Below are 22,374 nucleotides of genomic sequence, written 5' to 3' on the forward strand. Positions count from 1 at the left end.
CTTGTTTACCTGAAGTATACATTCTATGTAGCTGTTACACTTTATTCTGCATTCTGCGAAATGATCTGATCTGTATGAACTGTACAAGATAGACTTTTCACTGGATCTCAGTACATGTGACAATAATAAACCAATAGCAATTTTCTTAGTTACTTCCTCAAAAAACTCAATTAGATTTTTGATACATGATCTCCCCTGCAATAAAAATGCAGACTCCTCCTAATCAGACCTTGCCATCCAGGAGAGAATTTTTCCAGTCCATGTTACCTCATTACCTACTCACAAAATATCCATTCTACAACTAAATATTCTGATCTAATGGGTTACTTACTACTGCCCAGAGAGCTTCTAAAATTGGTTCAAACAGCATATTGGAAAATGTAGCCATACAATGCAAGACTTAAGGAGGGTAGATATATTGGCAAGTTCAGAGAATAGAGCTCATAGACATAGAACACTACAGCACAGTATAGGCCATTCAGCCCACAATGTTGTGCTGACCTTTTAACCTACTGCAAAGCCAATTGAACCCTTCTCTCCTACATAGCCCTCTATTTTTCCTTCATCCATGTGCCCAAGTCTCTTAAATGTCCTTACTGTAACTGTCTCTACCACCATCCCCGACAGGGTGTGCTCCATGCACCCACCACAATATGTTAAAAAAAACAATCTTTGACATTTCCCACTATAGTTTTCTCCAGTCACCTTCAAATCATGTCTCCTCATTTTAGCCATTTCTGCCCTGGGAAAAAGTCTTTGGCTTTCCACTCTATGTTTCATATCTTGAACACAAAGCTCAAGGCACAAAACTGGGAAATATCACAAACACAGAATAGTTATAGCAGGTAAGGAGGCCATTTAGCCCCTCTGCCCCATTCCCCACACCACTTCCTTATCGCACTGCTTTCCTCTTAGACACCCTTTGAAGGCTACAGCTACCAAGGAAAAATGTTCCACACTCTATCCACTTGATACATAAAAGCGTCTCTTTGAATTCAATTTCTGTTTGCATCTCAACTACATCTTCCTTGGTAAAGACTGATAGCAAGTACACCTTGTTTTTTTTTTAATGAAATGCACAGTAATAAGTAACAGAAGTACACACCAACCTGTATGGTTTTTAAATGGGGTGCAAGTTAATGGGGTGGCACGGTGGTGCAGAGGTTAGCACAACATGTTACAGTATAGGCGACCTGGGTTCAATTCCCACTCTTGCCTGTAATGAATTTGTACGTTCTCCCTGTGACTGTGTGGGTTCCCTCCCACAGTCCAAAGATGTTTCGGTAGATAGATTAATTGGTTATTGTAAATTGTCCTGTGATTAGACTAGGAATAAATCAGGGGATTGCTGGGTGGTATGGCTTGTAGGGCTGGAATGGCCTGTTTCATGCTGTATCTCAAACAATAAAATAAATAAGAAAATAGTTGCACAAGCACACAGCATTAGGAGGAATTCAGTTAGGAGAACTCCTGATTTTTAGAAGCACATTGAATTCCACACAACCTTAGTTATTAAACTGAAAAACTATTGTAACTAATCCAAAATGTAGCTGGCCAGCACCAAAGTACTTCAGTATTTGGCTACAACTGTCAGAACAGTACCACAGTGGCAGAGAGCTCAGAACGATCACAGCATTTTACTTAAGTGAAAGACAAGAGTCAGTAAATGCAGTGATAATTGATTTTGGGAGGTTGTGGACCCACAATCAGACAGCAGAGCATATGTGAGGCAATTGTTCCCCATGTTAGTCAAAACTCTATGGACAATTTCCCTGTCTCACAGATCAATGTATAACAGAGTTCTGTGAAAATGGCCATATTCCAAAAATACTTTTAAACTAAAGACATTAAGTAAATAGAAATACAGAGTGAAGCAATTCACCAATTGTATTTTTAGAACAAAAGGAGGATTACTTCCTAGAGGAGAGTCACTACCACCATTAATTGCAAGCTTCTCAACAGTTAAACTTCTCACCAGTTAAAAAGGCAAGCTCTGAGACTTACCATCACTACCTATACTGTGCAAAGCATCTTGATTGCTTGGTAAACCTGACAGTCAAAACAAACAGAGAAAGATTCAGTGGATCACATGGACCTCAAAAGAAACATCATTTCCTTCTCTCCCAATCAATTGAAATGTTTAAAAGCTCGGCATTTTCCAATGGTCACACACTGAAGTGGCATGCAAGATGTTGCACAAACATACAACCTGTCTGAGCGGACATCACTCCCAAGATGTCCTGCCTTCATTACATGGTTGGCACACAAAGCAGAGAGTGATTGATACATACCAGTAAATGAGTATGAAGAAAACCAGAGCTCCATAAGCCCACCCTCATCAGAGGATCAGAGGTGGAGAGGGTCAGCAACTTTAAATCCCTCAGTGTTATTATTTTGGAGCTGTCCTGGACCCAGCACACAAGTGCAATTATGAAGAAAGCACAGCAGCGCCTCTACTTCCTTAGAAATTTGTGAAGATTCAGCATGACACCTAAACCTCGACAAGCTTCTATAGATGTTAGTGGAGAGTATATTGACTGGCTGCATCATGGCCTGGTGTGGAAACACCAATGCTTTAAATGAAAACTCCTACAAAAATTAGTGGATACAGCTCAGTACATCACACATAAAGCCCTCCCCACCATTGAGCATAACTCCACGAAACACTGTTGCAGGAAAGCAGCATCCATCATCAGGGACCCCCACTACCCTGGATGTGCTCTCTTCTTCTTTATGCCATCAGGAAGGTGATTCAAGAGCCTCAGAACTCTCGTCACCAGGTTCAGAAACAATTACCCTTCAACCATCAGGATCTTGAACCAAAGGGGGTTCGCTGAACTTCACTTGCCCCATCATTGAAATGTTCCCATAACCAATGGACTCCCTTTGGAGGACTCTTCATCTCATGTTCTTGGTATTTATTGCAAATTTATTACTATACCTTTTTGAATTTGCACATTATTTTGTCTTTTGCACGCTGGTTGGATGCCGAAGTTGGTGCAGTCTTTCACTGATTCTGTTATGCTATTGTATAGATGCACTGAGTATGCCCACAAGAAAATGAATGTCATAGTTGTATATGGTGACATATATGTACTTTGATAATAAATGTAATTTGAACTTTGGAAAAGTGGGAAGGAAGACATTTTAAGAGCACCAATAATTGTATTCATACAAAGAATTCTCATCTATAATCTGCATTCAATGATTCAAACACATGGGCTAATTCTGATGAAATTTTTCAGCTACAAATTGAGCAGCTTATCTTCAGAGAGGATGTAACAGATCTGTTCAGTCACCAATGCTGCTCCAGCCGCACAGCTCCTCCAGCACAGGGGTTGCCGACCTTTTTTATGCCATGGACCAATATCATTAAGGAAGGAGTCTATGGACCCAGACTGGGAAGCCCTGCCCTGGCAGATTATTGTTGTTCCATACTGCAGCATCTGCATGTCTGCACTACACCATTGCTGGTTTACAGCAGCACCAAAAACATGGAGGAACACAGTGGTTCAGGCAGCAGCTATGAAGGGAAATATACAGTTGCCATTTTGGGCTGAAACCCTGCAACAACATTGGAAGAGAAGAGGGCAGAAGTAAAAATAAAAGGGTGAGGAGTAGGGAGAGGAGCAAGAGCAGGCAGGCGATAGGTGAATTCAAGTGAGAAGGATGATAGGTATGTTGGGGAATGGAGTAGAATGATGTGAGAAGCTTGAGGTGACAGGTGGAAGACACAAAGAGTTGAAGAAGATGGAATCTAATACAAGATGGCAATGGACCATGGGAAAAAGGGAAGGAGGGGAAGCAGATGGAGGAAGATATGGGTGAGGGGCAGGAGAGGGGAAGAGAAGGGGTAACAGAGCCAGAGGCATAAAGGAAAAAGGGGGGGGGGGGAGACAGGGGAAGGGAGACAAAGGGAAAGTGTTTATGGAACCAGAGGAAATAGCAGATGTACTTAATGAATACTGTACTTCAGTATTCACTATGGAAAAGGATCTTGGTGATTGTAGTGATGACTTGCAGCAGTCTAAAAAGCTTGAGCATGCAGATATTAAGAAATAGGATATGCTGGAGTTTCCATCAAGTTGGATAAGTCACTGGGACCAGATGAGATGTACCCCAGACTACTGTGGGAGGTGAGAGAGGAGATTGCTGAGCCTCTGGCAATGATCTTTGCATCATCAATGGGGATGGGAGACGTTCTGGATGATTGGAGGGTTGCAAATGTTGTTCCTTTATTCAAGAAAGGAGTAGAGATAGCCCAGGAAATTATAGACCAGTCAGTCTTATTTCAGTGGTAGGTAAGTTGATGGAGAAGATCCTGAGAGGCAGGATTTATGAACATTTGGAGAGGTACAATATGATTAGGAATAGTCAGCATGGCCTTGTCAAGGGCACATCGTGCCTTATGAGCCTGATTGAATTTTTTCAGGATGTGACTAAACACATTGATGAAGGAAGAGCATTAGATGTAGTGTATATGGATTTCAGCAAGGCATTTGATAAGGTACCCCAAGCAAGGCTTATTGAGAAAGTGAGGAGGCATGGGATCCAAGGGAACATTGCTTTGTGTATCCAGAACTGGCTTGCCCCCAGAAGGCAAAGAATAGTTGTAGATGGGTCATATTCTGCATGGAGGATGGTCACCAGTGGGGTGCCTCGTGGATCTGTTCTGGGACGCTTACTTTTCGTGATTTTTATAAATGACCTGGATTAGGGAGTGGAGGGATGGGTTAGTAAGTTTGCTGATGACACAAAGGTTGTAGGTGTTGTAGATAGTGTGGAGGGCTGTCATAGGTTACAGCGGGACATTGATAGGATGCAAAACTGAGAAGTGGCAATGGAGTTCAACCCAGATAAGTGTGAGGTGGTTCATTTTGGTAGGTCAAATATGATGGCAGAATATAGTAATAATGGTAAGACTCTTGGCAATGTGGAGGATCAGAGGGATGTTGGGGTCCGTGTCCATAGGACGATCAAAGCAGCTACGCTCGTTGACTCTGTGGTTAAGAAGGCATACGGTGTATTGGCCTTCATCAATTGTGGAATTGAATTTAGTTGAGAGGTAATGTTGCAGCTATATAGGACCCTGGTCAGACCCCACTTGGGAGTACTGTGCTCAGTTCTGGTCACCTCACTACAGGAAGGATGTGGAAGCCATATAAAGGGTGCAGAGGAGATTTTCAAGGATGTTGCCTGGATTGGGGAGCATGCCTTATGAGAACAGGTTGCGTGAACTCGGCCTTTTCGCCTTGGAGCGACAGAGGATGAGAGGTGACCTGATAGAGGTGTATAAGATGATGAGAGGCATTGATCCTGTGAATAGTCAGAGGCTTTTTCCCAGGGCTGAAATGATTGCCACAAGCGGACACAGGTTTAAGGTGCTGGGGAGTAGGTACAGTGAGATGTCAGGGGTAAGTTTTTTATTCAGAGTGGTGAGTGCATGGAATGGACTGCCGGCAACGGTGGTGGAGACAGATACGATAGGGTCTTTTAACAGACTTTTAGATAGGTACATGGAGCTTAGTAAAATAAGGGCTATAGGTAAGCCTAATCATTTCTAAGGTAGGGACATGTTCAGCACAACTTTGTGGGCCGAAGGGCCTGTATTGTGCTGTAGGTTTTCTAGGTTTCTATGGTGCCTGGAAGTTGGAGAAATTGATAATGCTATCAGATCCCACTGAAGTAGAGGAGGCTGCATTGAGCACTCAATGCAATAAATGGATTCAATGTGAAGGTGCCTCAACTCGAAGGACTGCTTACGGTTTTCTTGTAAATACAAGAGAATCTTCAGATACTAGAAATCCAGACAACATACAAAAAATGCTGGAGGAACTCAGCAGTTCAGGCATCATTCCAAAAGAGCAGCAGAAATGTACTGTTTTATGCCCAATTGCCCTCATCAATTGTATTGCAACAATTTTACGACACGTCCTCCCATACCCAGCCCATGTACCAAGAGCTATTAGGGGGTGATATGCACCCAATTCCAGGCCTCCCTCAATCAACAGGGCCACAGAAACTTTGTTCCAAACCTATTACCTGTCTTCTCACAAAGGGCAAATGCTTTTGAGCCAAGTTCAGACATAAAAATCAACAATTCTACACCCTATAAAAAGTAGAAAATTGCTACAAGGAGTCTACGGGTTGGAGATGTACTCATGCCCAGGAAATTGCAGGTTAGAGGAGGATTTTCAGTTAGGGAACAGTGACAACAATTCCTCAACTTTCAGGCAAGCTATAGATAAAGATAGGGATCGTCCTTGTGGGAGAGTTTTAAATTGGAATAGGGCAAATTTTTGAGGGCATTAGACAGGAACTAAGAAGTGTTAATTGGGAACACCTTTTCTCTGGTAAGTCCACATCAGACATGTGGAGGGTGTTTAAAGATCAACTGCACAGAGTACAGGAAAGGTATGTCCCTATTAAAAAGGATGGGAATGGAAAGATAAGAGAAGTTTGGATGTCCAGAGAGGTGATGAATTTACTCAAGTAGAAAAAGTAGCATGTAAAGCTTTAGAAGTTAAGATCATACGAAGCACATGATGAGTATAAAGAAGCCAGGCAAGAACTCAAGAACAGAATTAGGAAAACCAGGAGGGGCCAGGAAAAGTTCTTGGCAAGCAAGATTAAGGTGAATCCCAAGGCATTCTATACATACATTAAGAGTAATTAAATAACTAGGGAGAGGGTGGGACTACTCAAGGATAAGGGTGGAGGGGGAGAACATTGCATGTTTGCAGAGAATGTGAGTGAGATACTTAATGGGTAATTTGCTATAGTATTTACAATGGAAATGGAAGATCAGGAGATCAGTGCTGAGTGTATAAATATGCTAAAGCATTTAGAGATCAAGTAGGAGGAAGTGATAAATCCCTTAGACCTGATGGGATTTACCCCATGTTATTGAAGGAGGCAAGAGATGAGATTGCTGGGGACTTGACCAGTATCATTGTGTTCTCTCAAGCCATGGGTGAGGTCCCCGTGGACTAGCAAGTGGCTAATATTGTACCACTACATAATAAGGGAACAAGGGCAAATCCTGGGAATTCTTGGCTGGTGTAGGGAAATGATGGAGAAAATTCTTAGGGTTAGGATAAGAGCATTTGGAAACCCATGAACTAATTAATGGTTTGTGCATGGCAGGTCATGCCTTACCAACCTGATTGAGTTTTTTGGGAAGGTAACGAGAGAGATTGATGAGAATATGTTGTCTACATAATTTTAGTAAGGCATCTGACAAAGTCCCTCATGGAAGGCTAATCTAGAAGATTAAAATGCATGGGCTGTGATGAATTGGCTGTTTGGATCCAGAACTGGCTTGTGCACAGAAGCCAGAAGGCGGTAGTCAAAGCAACTTATTCAAGCTGGTGGTCTGTAATTAGTGGAGTTCCATAGGGAGCTGTGCTGGGACCTCTGCTGTTTCTGACGTACACAAAATGACCTGGATGAAAATGTTGAGAGGTGAGTTAGTAAATTTGTAGATGATACCAAGATTGATGGAGTTGTGGATCGTGTGGAAGGCTGGCAAAGAGTACAGCACAAAATAGATCAGCTGCAGATATGGGCTGAGATACGACAGATGGAGTTTATCCCAGATAAATGTGAGGTGTTGCACCTCAGTAGAGCAAATGCAAGGAAACAGTACACTTACGGGCAAAATTCTTAAGTGTTGCTAAGCAGAGAGATCTTGGGATCCAAGTTCATAGCTCCTTGAAAGTGGTTACACAGGTCGATAAGGCGGTTAAGAAGGCTTATGAAATGCTTGCTTTTATTAGTCAAGACACTGAGTTCAAAAGTCAGAAGGTTATGTTGCAACTTTATAAAACATAGTTAGGCCACATCTGGAGTATTATATGCAGTTCTGGTTGCCCCACCCAAAGGTTGTTCGTGCTTTGGAGAGGGTGCAGAAGAGGTTTACTGGGATGCTGCCTGGTTTAGAGGACATGTGCTATCACGAGAGGCTGGATAAACTTAGGTTGCTTTCTCTGGAGTGTCAGAGGCCAAAGGGAGATCTGATAGAGGTTTAACAAGATTATGAGGCATAGAGTGGACAGAGAGGATATGTTTCCCAGGGTTGAAATATCTAATACCAGAGGGCATGCATTGAAGCTGAGAGGAAGTAGGTTCAGTGGGGACATGAGAAGCAAGTTTTTTTACTGAGAGAGTCCCAGATGCCTGGAATGTACTGCCCAGTATGGTGGTAGAAGCAAATACATCAGAGGCTATTAAGAAAAGTTTGGATAGGCACATGGATGTAAGAAAGATGGAGGGATAAGGACATGGTGCAGGTAGGAGGAATTAGTTTTGGGTGTTTTTGATTTGGTTCCTAGCTGGTTTGGTACAACACTGTGGGCCGGATGGCCTGTTCTTGTGTTGTACTAAACTGTTCTATGCCAAAAATAGCAAATCAGAAAAACTAACCAAAAACCTATATCCAAATTCACACCAAGCTATAATGTAAGACTAAAATCCTGATGAATAGTCTTGGCCCAAAACGTTGTTTATTCTTTTCCAGAGATGCTGCCTAACCTGCTGTATTCCTCCAGTATTTCTATGTGAAGCTACTGTTCTCATTGGTTGATATCAGTTCCCAAATCTCATCAATTTCAAATGTCTTCTTGGCCTTGCTGCCGTCTGTGCTCTTTCAGCTCTGTCCTCTTGTAGAACTTATTTACTTTTCCTGATCTCTGGTGGCCTCACCTTCATCTCACAAGGCCCTTAACTGCCCCACTTCTTCCTCTGTGAAAGCACTCATTAAAATGTACATGTTTAACACCCGTCTTTTGTAATCTGACTTAATATCTTTACTTTCAGCCTTGTGTAAACGTTGTTTGTTCTGTGAAACACTTTGTGATGGTACTCCTTACAAACAGGATCTGTAGCTGCAGTTTGATCGATGAAATGCACACGAGTGTGGTGCGGAGAGTTGTAGGCCCTCGCTAATGGGCCATGCTTCCTACAACCTGTCAAGAATTATTGGGGAGTGGGGGAGGAGGAGGCGGAAGGCAGGAAAATGGGGTTGAGAGGGATAATAAATCACACCCATGATGGAATGGCAGAGACGACTAAATGAGCTGCATGGCCTAGCTCTACTCCTGTATCTTATGGTCTTACACTAGGGTGACAGCATGCTGTGTTGAAGAATATTCAGTCCATCACCACAAGTGCAAGGGTCGTACCTTTCTTTGGCTCACTGTCAGTGGTAATTTTCCCATCTTTGTTCTCCTGATTGACTTTGTCCTTCAGCTTCTTCTTGTTTGCGGCCTCCTCCCGATTCCGTCCCAGTCTCCTCCTGCCGTTCTCGGCTGTACTGGCCATTTTCAGCCACTTGGCTGACAGAGGAGCACTGCTTGCGTCACTGATGGGATCTGGCTCAGGGTTTCGTCGTTTCTTTCCTGGCCCAGCTATTTTGGCGGCTCTGGATGGATAAGCTCTCAGACAAAGAAAGACTGGCCAGAACGCCCAGGGTTAGGCTGCAACAGAAGGCAAAAGGCACATTATTCATAGTTGCCAATTCAGGGAAGGGACCTTCCAGCAATTAGTACCTAACATAATCGAACTGCAATAATTTGTAACACCGAGTATTTCTTAGCATCATGTTCATCCCCTCAAGCAACCAGTACTGCTGAAATATTTAGCTTATCCAAGCTCAATCAGCACCACTTGACTTGGCAGTGGATTCATGATCCACAAGTTTTGACAGGCACTTTCAGAGCAGTGCTAAGGGAGCACTTGGGCTAAAATGTTAAACCAAGCCCCTCGTTCTTCACTGAGGTGCACACACAGTCACACAACAATACTGCAGTGTTTCCCTTGTGTACTGCTCCATCCTTCAACTGACAGTACACAAAAATAGATCTTCTCATTATCACGGAAGTAAGGCAAAACAGCAGTGAGATCATGGACCGTATCTGGATTACAAAGGATGTGCTTGCTGTCTTGAGGCAACTTAACAGGGATAAATTCCCTTAGATCTGACAAGGTGCCCCCTTGGATCTTATAGAAGGCTAGTGTAGAACTTGCAGCAGCCGCGGCAGGGGCATTTAAAACATCCTGAGTTGCCATCAGATTGATGCATAGCTAATGTTGTTCTATTGTTTAAGAAAGGCTCTAAGAATAAACCAGGAAATTATAGTCCATTGAGCCCGATGTCAGTAATGGGTAAACTATTGGAAGGTATACTAAAGAACCAAATATATATTTGGATAGACAGAAACTGATGAGGAAGTCAACTGGCTACATGTGCGGCATGTTGTGTCCTAAGAGTTTTTGGAGGAAGTTACCTGGAAAATCTATAAAGGAAAGGTAGTGGATGTTATCTTGTGGACTTTTGCTAGACCTTTGACAAGGTCCCACACAGGAGATTGATCAAGAAGGTTCAGTGTCTTGGCATTCAGATGAGGTACTGAATTGGATTAGACACTGGCTTCGTGGAAAAAGCCAGAGTAGATGATTGTCTCTCTGACTAGAGACTAATGGAGTGCTGCAGGGATCAGTGCTGGGTCTGTTGTTGTTCGTCAACTATATCAATAATCTGGATGGTACTGCAGATAACATCCAACATTGGGAATGCAGTGGACAGTGAGGAAGGCTATCATGGTTTGCAGCAGAATCTGGACCAGCTGTAAAAATGGGCAGAAAAATGGCAAAATACACAAAATGCTGGAGGAACTCAGTAGGCCAGGCAGCATCTATGGAAAAATGCAGTTGATATTTCAGGTCCAAACGTTTCGGCAGGACTCAGAAAAATGGCATGTGGAATTTAATGTAAACAAGTGTGAGGTGTTAAACTTCGGTAGGATCAACCAGGGTAGGTTTTACACAGTGAACAACAGGGGACCAGAGAGTGTGATAAAACAAAGGGTACTGGGAATACAGGTCCATAATTCATTGAAAGTGGAACCACAGGTAGATAGAGTCGTAAAGAGAGCTTTTGATACCTTGGCCTTTATAAATCAAAATATTGAGCACAGGAATTAGGAGTTACATTTAAGTGTAGAAGACACTGGTGAGGTAAAATTTGGAGTATGCAGTTCTGGTCACCTGTTAACAATAAAATTGAAAGAGTGCAGAAAAAAATTACAAGTATATTGCCAGGACTTGAGAACCTGAGTAATAGGAAAATATTGAATAATAATATTAAATATTTTATTGATCCCAAGCCGGAAATTATTTTGTAACAGCAACATTTGAAGACACACTTAATAATAAATATAATATTAACTAATAATAAAGTACAGAATAATAATTTACCAATGTGCAATAATAAAGCATGAAATAATAAAACAGAGTCTATTGTACTATGATATGTGTTCTCCTGTCACAGAGATGAATTGCTGTATATAGGTTCAATAGGTTGGGACATGATTCCCTAGAGTGTAGGAGAATGAGGGGAGATTTAATAGAGTTATACAAAATTATGAGGGGTACAGATAAAGTAAATGCAAGCAGGCTTTTTCCTGAGGTTGGGTGAGACCAGAACTAGAGGTCATAGGTTATGGGTGAAAGCTGAAATGGTTTAAGGGGAACCTGAGTGGGAAGTTTTTTTTACTCAAGGGTTGGAGAGAGTGTGGAATGAACAACCAGCAGAGGTAGGAGATAGGGGTTCCATTTCAACACTTAAGAGAACTTTAGATAAGTACGTGGGATGGTACGGAGGAATATTGACTGGGTGTAGGTCAATAGGACTAGGCACAAACTAGATGGGTCCAAAGGCCTGCTTCTGTGTTAGAACTCTCTATGTTGAAATAGTGCTCTGGAAAGTTCCAAAGTTGTTAAAACCCCATTCAAAACTAAACAATATACAACGTGAAAATCTTCCATCTATGATAGTTCGAGGCAAGAATCAGAAATCACATTAGAAGGGAATGGCCTTCTGAGATTGTACAAAGTGACACCCTGCATTCACACCAATGCTTAATATTGCAGACGAGTGTGTATGAAGTGTCACCCTGCCACATTCACACCAGTGTTTACTATTTCACACGAGGGCGTACAAAGTGACGCCCTACATTCAGACCAATGTTTACTATAAACAAGCTGGATGAAGTCAGCAGATCAGGCAGCACCCGTTGAAATGAGTAGTCAATGTTTCGGGTCGAGACCCTTCGTCAGGACTGAAGAAGGAGGGGGCAGGGGCCCTATAAAGGTGGTGGGGGGAGGGTGGAAGGTGCCAGGTGAAAAACCAATCAGAGGAAATATCAAGGGTTGGGGGAGGGGAGAACCAGGACCCTACACCTCCTCTCTTACCACCATTCAGGGCCCCAAAAAGTCCTCCCAGGTGAGGCAACACTTCACTTGTGAGTCTGTTGGGGTGATCTATTGCATCTGGTGCTCCTGGTGCGGCCTCCTCTACATCGGCGAGACCCAACGCAGATTGGGGGACCGCTTCGTTGAGCACCTCTGCTCTATCCGCCACAACAGACAGGATCTCCCGGTTGCCACCCACTTCGACTTTGCTTCACATTCCCATTCGGATATGTCCATACATGGCCTCCTCTACTGCCATGATGAGGCCAAACTCAGGTTGGAGGAGCAACACCTCATATACCGTCTGGGTAGTCTCCAGCCCCTTGGTATGAATATCGAATTCTCCAACTTCCAGTAATTCCCTCCCTCTCTCTTCCACCATCCCACTTTCACTCTGCCTCCTCTTCTAGCTGCCTCTCACCTCTCTCATGATTCTGCCTTCTACTACCCATAGTGATTTTCCCTTACATTCCTTCTTCACCTCTCTGGCCTATCCCCTCCCAGCTTCCCCTCCCCCAACCCTTGATATTTCCTCTGATTGGTTTTTCACCTGGCACCTTCCACCCTCCCCCCCCACCTTCTTTATAGGGCCCCTGCCCCCTCCTTCTTCAGTCCTGACGAAGGGTCTCGGCCCGAAACATTGACTACTCATTTCAACGGATGCTGCCCGACCTGCTGAGTTCATCCAGCTTGTTTGTACGTGTTGATTTGACCACAGCATCTGCAGTGTACTTTGTGTTTACCAAATGGAAAGTGTTCCATGTTCCAGCAAATACATAGTTGAACCTCAGCTTAACTTCACAAACTGCATATCATTTGCTTAAACTATGCCAAATGTACCTGACAGGTACTCTGATAATAAAATAATTCAGGCTTATTTGCAAATACAATCAAATAAGCCTTGGACAGAGTAAATAAAAAAACTATTTCTGAAATCAAACTCTACTTACAATCATTCTGTGACCATTGTAAAACAACTTCAACATCTAGTAAACAGGTCATTCATTTAGTCATTAAATCTGTTAGGGTTATTGTTCTATAGATTTATTGAGAATGCCCACAAGAAAATGAATTTCAGGGTTGTATATGGCAACATATGTACTTTAATAATAAAATTTACTTTGAACTTTGAAATTATCTCTTCTCGTCGGCATTTTTAAAGACTGTAAAATCCTCTACAGCACTTGAATGTGAGGAGATATTTTCAAGCTAAACAGACGGAGCACAGCAGCGACAGTAAACAATCTCCAACTTGGCCTCTGGGTACTTTAGCAAAGCAGACCTTATCATTCATCCCAAACTCAATGGCTTCAAAAGACAGTTAAAACACCAACAACAGTGTGCATGCAATTTACAAACAGTGATAAAAGTACAGAAATATTACAAGGCAGATTTTGTCAAAACCAGCTGGGACAGAACATATGACAGCAGTGAAGTTGTGGTGGAAAAATAACCCAATACGGTTCAAAAACAAAACATGTCATCAACCTCCAATTTGATGCAAACATCTCCCTCAGGTGATGCACTTGATTCTCAAGTGTGTTAGCACATACAGCACCATTCTAAAAAGTAACTACCCAGTTCACTGCCTCTATGATACAGCGTACAATGTTTTCTAAAAAGACAAGAGTGAACAGGGAAAAAAGCAGCCTGCATTTGCTTAAATCCTCTCCAAATTTCATGCTGTAATGTTTTAGTCAGCATGAGATGGCAAAATGAGATACATGCTATGGTGGAGAATGATTAGATTGGCTTGAATTGTGGCATCCAGTAAAATGTGTCATTCTGCGCCAACAACCAACAGAGTCCGTGGATGTGCTAGGGGCTGCCCTCTCAAGTGTCTCCACACTTTCATCACCAACGCAGCATGTTCACAACTCACTAACCATAACCTATACATTTCTGGAATGTGGGAGGAAAGCAGAGCATGTGGAGGAAACCCATGCAGTTACAGGTAGCAAGTACAAACTCTTTACAGACAGCGGTGTAAATTGATCTGCAATTGCTGGTGCAGTAAAGCGTTATACTAACCACTATGCTACCATGCTGCGCCATCCATTTAATCATAAATGTCACAACATGGTGATAGAATGCTTGCACAAATAAACCAACCAATTTTATTAATAGTGTTTTCCACTTGTTAAAGCACCTGCAGATTAATGCAAGTAAAAATTAAATTAAAAAAGAAAATCATTTAAAATTCAGGAGTATTTATAATAACTTTATTATAAAGAAGTTATTCTAGGCTATAAAGTTTAACTGACTGCTTTAGGCTGGTTCTTGAACATTGTTATTGTCAGGGGAGGTAATGGGGACAAGCTCCCACTACCAATTAAATGCTCCCAATAGCGTAAATCCCAAGTAGCCTCTGACAGCCAAGTCCAGCTCCTGGCCTTCAGGTGTGGAATAGCTACTAAGTATAGCAGAACTGTTTCTACTGACAGGAGAAGAGATTGCTGGTGCCTTAAAACCAGTTACTCCAGGCCAATGGGGTTTGTTAAATATGGAAGGCAGCTCATCTAGAAGGAAAACTATGACCACAAACCTCTACCACTTTGCAGTTAATCCACTCACAGGTAAAGCTTCAGGAGTAAACCCAGAGCAAAGATCTGGAGGAGTCCCTTAGGCAGTCCTACATTGAGTTCAATGCTGACTGGCTACTCCTGCGACATCACTGGTGCCAAACTGTATGGTTCTCTGTATTCCTTTGGATTCATCAGAGGGAAAAACCTGCTACATGGACAACAGTTTGCTCTCCATATGCAGACACAGCAAAGAGTTAAATTGTACCAGAGAGGCAAAATTCAAAGAGGGCGAAGAATGCAGGCCTGAAGGTGCTGTATTTAAAGGCATGTAGCACACAGAATAAGGTGGACGAAATTATGGCGCAATTAGAGATTAGTCGGTATGACATTGTGGGCATCACTGAGTCATAGCTCAAAGAAGGCCATAGTTGGGAGCTTAACATCAAAGGATATAAAAACGGCAAAGGTGGTGGTCTGTTTCAAAACAGCAGGAAGGCAAAGGTGAAGGTGTGGCTCTGTTGGTAAGAGATGGAATTACATCTTTAGAAAAGGTGACATTAGGTCAAAGAATATTGAATCTTTATGGGTGGAGTTAAGAAACTGCAAGTGTAAAAAAATCCATTATAGAAATCATATATAGGCCTCCAAATAGTAGTCAAGATGTGGGATTGATAAGGTTTATAAGATTATGAGAGGCACAGATACAAGTAGATAGTCAGCATCTTCTTCCTCTGCGTTGAAATATCCAATTCTGCATTTGGGTGAGGGGTGGGGTAGGAGTGTGAAAAGCATGGATTTCCTCCGGGTGCTCCAGTTTCCTCCCACATTCCACAGTAGTACAAATTAGGGCAAGTAAGTTGTGGGCATGCTATGTTGGTGCCAGAAACATAACATATTTGCCTCAGAACATCCTATGTTTGATGTTGATGCAAACAATGCCCTTGACTATATGTTTCAATGTACATGTGACAAATAGTGCTAATCTTTCAGGGGTTTAAGAGACTCTAACATACATAATTATGTGGAGAAAGCAGGGATACACACCATGTGCAGGCTGAACTAGTTCAACAGGGCATCCTGGTCAAAGGGCTTGTTCCTGTGCTGTACTCTCTGTGTGGATGGAGAAGGGAAAAGTGGAAGTAAAGGACTAAAGAGAAATGAGAGGCGAATGCACAAAAGTGAATGGGGCTGTACACAAGCAGAAGCTACGAATGAGCTCAACTTCAGAGGTCAAAAGGTACAAGGCTGAGCAAAGACAGTCCAGTGAGTGGGTGGCAATTTTAGCAAAGTAGATAGTTATGACTTACAGTGAAAAGCTTACGTGAAACAAAACTGCTAACTTCACTGTCAAATTGAGCAGCAGAGCCATGCAGAGGGAAAGAAAAATCACCAACTTGAACCCAAATGTAAAGAGCAGAGAGGTGAGCTTGCTGTAAGGTCTGTAAAACCCTTTAAAAACTGAACAAGCTTATGATAATATTTACATAGAACATGGAAAACCTACAGTACAATACAGGCCCTTTGGCCCACCATGCTGCGCTGAACACGTACTTACTTCAGAAATTACCTAGGGTTACCCATAGCCCTCTATTTTTCTAAGCTGCATGTATCTATCTAGGAGTCTGTGAAAACAGTGGTCCCCACCCACTGGGCCACAAAGCATGTGCTACCGGGCCATGAGGAAACGATAAGATTTGGCAGTATGAAGCAGGGACCACTGTCTTAAAAGACCCTATTGTTTCCGCCTCCACCATCGTTGCCGGCAGCCCATTCCACACACTCACCACTCTCTGCGTAAAAAAACTTACCCGACATCTTCTCTGTACCTACTTCTAAGCACTTTAAAACTGTGACCTCTTGTGTTAGCCATTTCAGCCCTGAGAAAAGCCTCTGACTATCCACACGATTAATGCCTTTCATCATCTTATACACCTCTATCAGTTCACCTCTCATCCTCCTTCACTCCAAGGAGAAAAGGCCAAGTTCACTCAACCTATTCTCATAAGGCATGCTCCCCAATCCAGGCAACATCCTTGTAAATCTCCTCTGCACCCTTTCTATAGTTTCCACATCCTTCCTGTAGTGAGGTGACCAGAGCTGAGCACAGTACTCCAAGTGGGATCTGACCGGGTCCTATATAGCTGTAACATTACCTCTCGGCTCTTGAACTCAATAATATTTATCAGTTAAACGTGCCTCTATTAAAAGAGTTGCTGCATAACAAAAATGTGACTACATCCAGCTTTAGCAGTCATACCAATAGCAAGCCTCTGTGCAACCAATTCCAAATTTGTGAATCAAACTGTAGTAAATGCAATGCACAAGCTCTTTGGAGGCTGTCAAGTTCTGAAATGTTACAGTTCTACAATAGTAACTAAACTTCACGTCCTTTACTAACTGCAAAAAACGCTTCCGGACACAGAAGTTGCTTGTTATTTCTGTATCAATGGAACAGCGCACTACAGGATTCACCCCCATGCTTGTTCAGGACCAGGTGAAGACCAAGAAAGCAGCAATGTAAGAACCCAGAAGAACAAGTATGTGGATTAGCATGTGGATCTCTAAACCAACTCACTCAGAATTACTCTGGATTGATGCACCAACACTCACCTCAGATAAAAATTTAACGGACCCGTTTCCAAACGTGTGTGCTATTTACAAAGCAGATGAGCACAGTAACACATCAGAACATTAACATCTACAGGACACAGAATTTAAATGCTTCCACGACCTGACAAAACAAAAAGAAAACATACAATAAAGGGCTTTTGCTTTCTGAAAAGGACATTGGGATGCGAGTGGAGGGACAAGTGTCAGTGGGAAAATGCACTCATAAATTGGACTCCATAACAAAAGGACATGTTTATCAACATATAAATACCAACATTCTGTTCACAAGGTTACACAAGCAGTGTTTGGGGAGGTAAACCCACTGTGACTCAGTGTGCCTGTGTCAATCCAACTTCTGATGCAGTGTATCCGTGTAAACCTCACAAAACCCACCTCCACCCAACTCTGTACCCACATAACCTGCTCCCCAACCAAACCTATCCCTCTGACTTCACACACCCACATCAAACAGCTTACACAATTTGTCCGTGTCAACCCTCTTCCACATAATTGCATTCCATGGACTCGATGACCCAATGTGCCCACATAACTAGAATATTCAAATAGACCACAGGAACAGACCATGTGGGTCAGTGTCTGCGCCAATAACATAATGCTATCAGTCTACACACCATCGGACCTGCATAATCATGAGCCCATCTCAAATACTAGAAAAATATCTGTTTACACCATCTCTCCAGCCACCCACCACCCTTTAAGAAAAATTCTTGCCTTGCACATCTCTCTTAAATTTTTCTCCTTGCAAGTTAAATGCATGCCCTCTAGTACAAGACCTCTCCACCCTGGGAAAAAGAATTTGACAGAGTACCTATCTATGACCCTCACAATTTAATAAACATAATATCTCCCCTCAGCCTCTGACTCTCCCAAGAAAACAACTTTGTCCAACCTTGGCTGAATAATGTGGACGTTTGGATTCAGAATTGGCTTGCCCATAGAAGATCGAGGGTCATGGTCAACGGGACCTATTCTGGCTGGAGCTCTGTGACAAGTGATGTTCCACATGGATCTATACTGGGACCTCTGCTGTTTGTCATACATGAATGATATCAACAAAATCACAAGTGGAAAGGTCAGTAAATTTGCAGATGATACAAGGATTGGAGGTGTTGCAGATAGCACAGAAGACTGGCAAAGAATACAGAGGAATACAGATCGCTTGAAGATATGGGCAGAGAAATGGCAGATACAAAGAAATACTCTTTGGGAAATCAAATACAACGACAGTACATTGTTAACAGCAAGACCCAGTGGTGATATGCAAAGGGATTGAGGGGTCCAAGTCCATAGCTCCCTGAAAGTGGCTACACAGGCAGATAAGGTAAGAAAGAAGGCGTATAACATGCTTGCCTTTATTAATCAAGGAAATAAGTTCAAGAGTGAGGAAGTTATGTTGCAGCTTTATAAAATGTTAATTAGGCCACATTTGGAGCCCCATTACTGAAAGGATGTCGAGGCTTTGGGAGAGGGTGCAGTAGAGGCTTACCGGGATGCTATCGGGATTAGAGAGGATGGACAGACTTAGGTAGTTTTCTCTGGAAGCTGAGGGGAGATTGGATGTTTATATTATGAACCTTTCATAAGATTAAACCTCCTCCACACCCTGGTGTACGTTCCACACTGATCCAGTCACACCCAGCCTGGAGTGAGTCCCACACTAACCCAGTCCCCCCAATCGCACCCCGGTGTGTGTGTGTCCCCTATCACCATTCCATTGTGAGTGTGTCCCACACTGACCCAAACCTCCATCACCACCCCGGTGTGTGTGTCCCACACTGACCCAAACCCCCATCCCCATTCTGGTGTGTGTGTCCCACACTGACCCGTCCGCCCGTCTCCAGGTGTGTGTCAGCATTAACCGTCCCCCAGCACCGTGTGCACTCTGTTTCTTTCCCGTAGCAGGGGCCTCGACTCCTACCTCCAGCCGCGAGCTTCGCCGGCTCTCGGGCTACCGCCCGACTCCAGACCGCTCACATAACCGACACTTCAGCGCCCGCGGTGTCTCAACGCCGCGGCCTCCCGCTTCCTCAGACGGAGGGCCTGGGTTTCCCTGCGCTGGGCCGAGGCCGGCCGGCGCCGTGGCCTCTAGGCGGATCCGGACCCACACTCGAGGCCCCGGTGTCAGATGGGAGAGGTGGAGAGAGTGAACGGGGGACACGGGGTCGCGATTGTCCTGTTCGGGGCCTCAAGTGGACGCGGAGCGACGGACAAACCCAAACTTCCGCCGTTGGGTTACGTCACCGGCCGGAGGACGCTGCGCGAGCCGGCCCGTGCCCACGTGACCGCGTCGTCCCACGTGACACACAGACGCTGCTGACCGCCCCTGTCAGGTAACGCGCAGGCGCAGCCGGACAAGGATTCCCGCCTGTTGACGAGCGTGGGGTGCGGCCTGGATCCTGGGGTGAGAGCTGGACTCGGAGCCTGGGGCCTGGGCGGTGAGGGAGGTACCTGTCCTGGAAACTGGTTCTCCATCACTATGTATTTATTATGTTTCTTATTGTAACACACCGTGACCACAAAACAACATATTTCACCATTATGTCGCTGATAATCAGCCATGATCTTATTGAATGGCAGAGCAGGCTCGACAGGCTGGAGGGCACAGGTTTAAGGTGCTGGGGAGTAGGTACAGAGATGTCAGGGTAAGTTTTTTACTCAGAGTGGTGAGTGCATGGAATGGGCTGTCGCCGACGGTGGTGTAGGCGGATACGATAGGGTCTTTTAAGAGACTTTTGGATAGGTACATGGAGCTTAGTAAAATAGAGGGCTATGGGTAACCCTAGGTAAAGTTAAGTACATGTTCGGCACAGCATTGTGGGCCGAAGGGCCTGTATTGTGCTGTAGGTTTTCTATGTTTCTATAATAAACCTGATTCTGATCCATCTCTCTCAATTCAAATGTAACACCCTGGTTAAGATTTTACTGATAGTGCTGTAGGGTATTTCTTTTTAGAAACGAGAAAATCTGCAGATGCTGCAAAACACACTAAACACTGGAGGAACTCAGCAGACCAGGCAGCAACTATGGAAAAAGTACAGAAGACATTTTGGGCCAAGACCTTTCAGCAGGACTGGAGAAAATAAAAAGATGTGGAGTGGATTTCTATTTCTTTTTTAATAGTTTTCTGTAGAAGCAGCTTATTCTGCTGGTAGAGTTTGGAGATAAGCAGTTGTAAGGTTCTAGGGAAAGCTGGATGGAGAAGTTTTGTGATAAGGTCCTTTTTCGGAAGATGGAGAGAGAAGATTGAGAGAGGCAGTAGTAGGATTCAATCCGACTGGAATGCGCGATTTGATGAATCTAGGATGGAAGTTCTATCGGTGATCAGTGAATAAGTAGTTGTTGCCGTGAGTACAAGGATACCTTCAGCTTTTGGAAGAGCTGAGTTCCAAATTTGTGCATATTTGACTTTTAATTTTAATGGCTCTTTTAATTTTTTAAATTTTTCTTCTTTAACAACTTTTTGATTAAGTGATATTCATATACATATCTTTTTTATAATTTTGTATGCTGTTACGAAGGATGAACATCTCTGATGGGCAGAAGGGTGCAGAGTGGCCCATGCCCTCCCCCTTTTTGGAGAATCACAAATCGCTACTATTTCGATGCTGCTAACAAGGAAGTAAGAGAGACAAAAGGAAATCTGCCAGGGCAGTTGTTATTGATAACAGCTCATGAAAGAGAATGAGAGAGAGACACAGCTAAGGTGGAACGGCTCCTATTAACAAAAGAAGAGTGGAACCATTGATTACTGCTATTGTCTTTTGGAGAAGGATTGTTTACTTGGTACTGTTCTATTCATTGAAACCCCTCAGGGGGCAACCAGAGTGGGCTGGTTTGATGGGTTACATCATCCCAACCTGATTGACACCTGAGACCCCGTGAGTGGGGATAAAAGTGAGGTCTGGGGTAACACCCCTCAGACGCACCAGGAGAAACGCTAGTGAGCAGCAGAAACCCATGAGACAGTGTGGGACATCGGAGACCGAACGAAGGGTTGGTAAATTTTAACTCACAGTGTTTATAGCGAGACCGGTGGGGCTTGTGTGTGTGTCCACCCTTGCCTGGGTGACGAGTCCACCACGGAAGAACGGTCTAGCTAAAGGATGGAGGGGTCACACTTGAATGGCCACAACAACGACACATCGACGGATCAAAATCGTAAAGGAAGGTTGGCAAAGACCATAGCTGTTACTGTTTGCGCGCTCTCTTTCTCTCATCTCTCTCTCTCCAACAATTGCAACACATCGACCGACAACTACCGCAGCCTGCATGAATTGAACTGAACTTTATATTTCCATCTGACAATTCATTATCCCCTCGACAACGATAGAGCTTGTTTTATTATTGATTATTATTATTATACCCGCACTTTTAGGTTTAGTATTGCTAACGTATATTATCTGTATATTTGCATTGATATTGTTTTGTATATTTTTACAAATAAATACTGTTGAAAATAGCATCACCAGACTCCAACTGACACTTCTATCTTTGCTGGTAAGACACCCAGTTACGGGGTACGTAACAAAATTGGGGCCTCGTCTCGAGATTTGATACCTAATTGGAGGGCCAGTGAATCGGTCTATAAGTCCAGACTTTGATCTGGTTGCATGGGTAACCAGACGGGAAACCAGCAAAGATGGACGTAGACAAATTTACACAAAACCCGACTTTGAAGGCGCTAGAGGATGCCACAAAGACGGACTTGGTAAATACTGTGAAAGGATTAAATCTCACAGAGGTGAAGTCGTCAATGAAAAAGTGGGAGATGCAGAGGGCTATAGCTCAGTATTATATTGAGAAGGATGTGTTTTCGGCTGAGGTATTGAAACATATCCCTGAAAAGGTAACAGCTATTGGGACGGTTCAGGTAGTGTTGGAAAAATTGAGGCTGGACGCGGAAGAGAAGAAAAGGGAGCATGAATTTAGGTTAAAACAGCTGGAAGCAGAGGAAAGGGAGAAGGAA

General features: G+C 43.4%; 1 protein-coding gene across 7 annotated transcripts in view; it reads right to left on the bottom strand.

The window, feature by feature from the left end:
• The window catches only part of usp19 (ubiquitin specific peptidase 19), a 218,693-nt gene extending 199,047 nt beyond the window's left edge, over nucleotides 1-19,646 (bottom strand). For 2 of the 7 annotated variants that reach the window (XM_073071968.1, XM_073071966.1), the window contains exons 1-4: nucleotides 19,327-19,646; nucleotides 17,388-17,508; nucleotides 9,183-9,476; nucleotides 2,005-2,049 (exon numbers count right to left, since the gene is read on the bottom strand). In XM_073071968.1, the coding sequence (XP_072928069.1) occupies nucleotides 2,005-2,049; nucleotides 9,183-9,321 (184 nt within the window). In that variant the 5' untranslated portion in view covers nucleotides 9,322-9,476; nucleotides 17,388-17,508; nucleotides 19,327-19,646. Of the gene's footprint in view, nucleotides 1-2,004; nucleotides 2,050-9,182; nucleotides 9,477-17,387; nucleotides 17,509-19,326 lie in introns of those variants that run through there. The other 5 variants (XM_073071970.1, XM_073071972.1, XM_073071967.1 and 2 more) reach the window with 5 other exon arrangements.
• Nucleotides 19,647-22,374: the final 2,728 nt, after the last annotated feature.

The sequence above is a fragment of the Hemitrygon akajei genome, chromosome 19 (genome assembly GCF_048418815.1).
Source record: "Hemitrygon akajei chromosome 19, sHemAka1.3, whole genome shotgun sequence".
In the NCBI taxonomy this organism is placed as follows: domain Eukaryota; kingdom Metazoa; phylum Chordata; class Chondrichthyes; order Myliobatiformes; family Dasyatidae; genus Hemitrygon; species Hemitrygon akajei.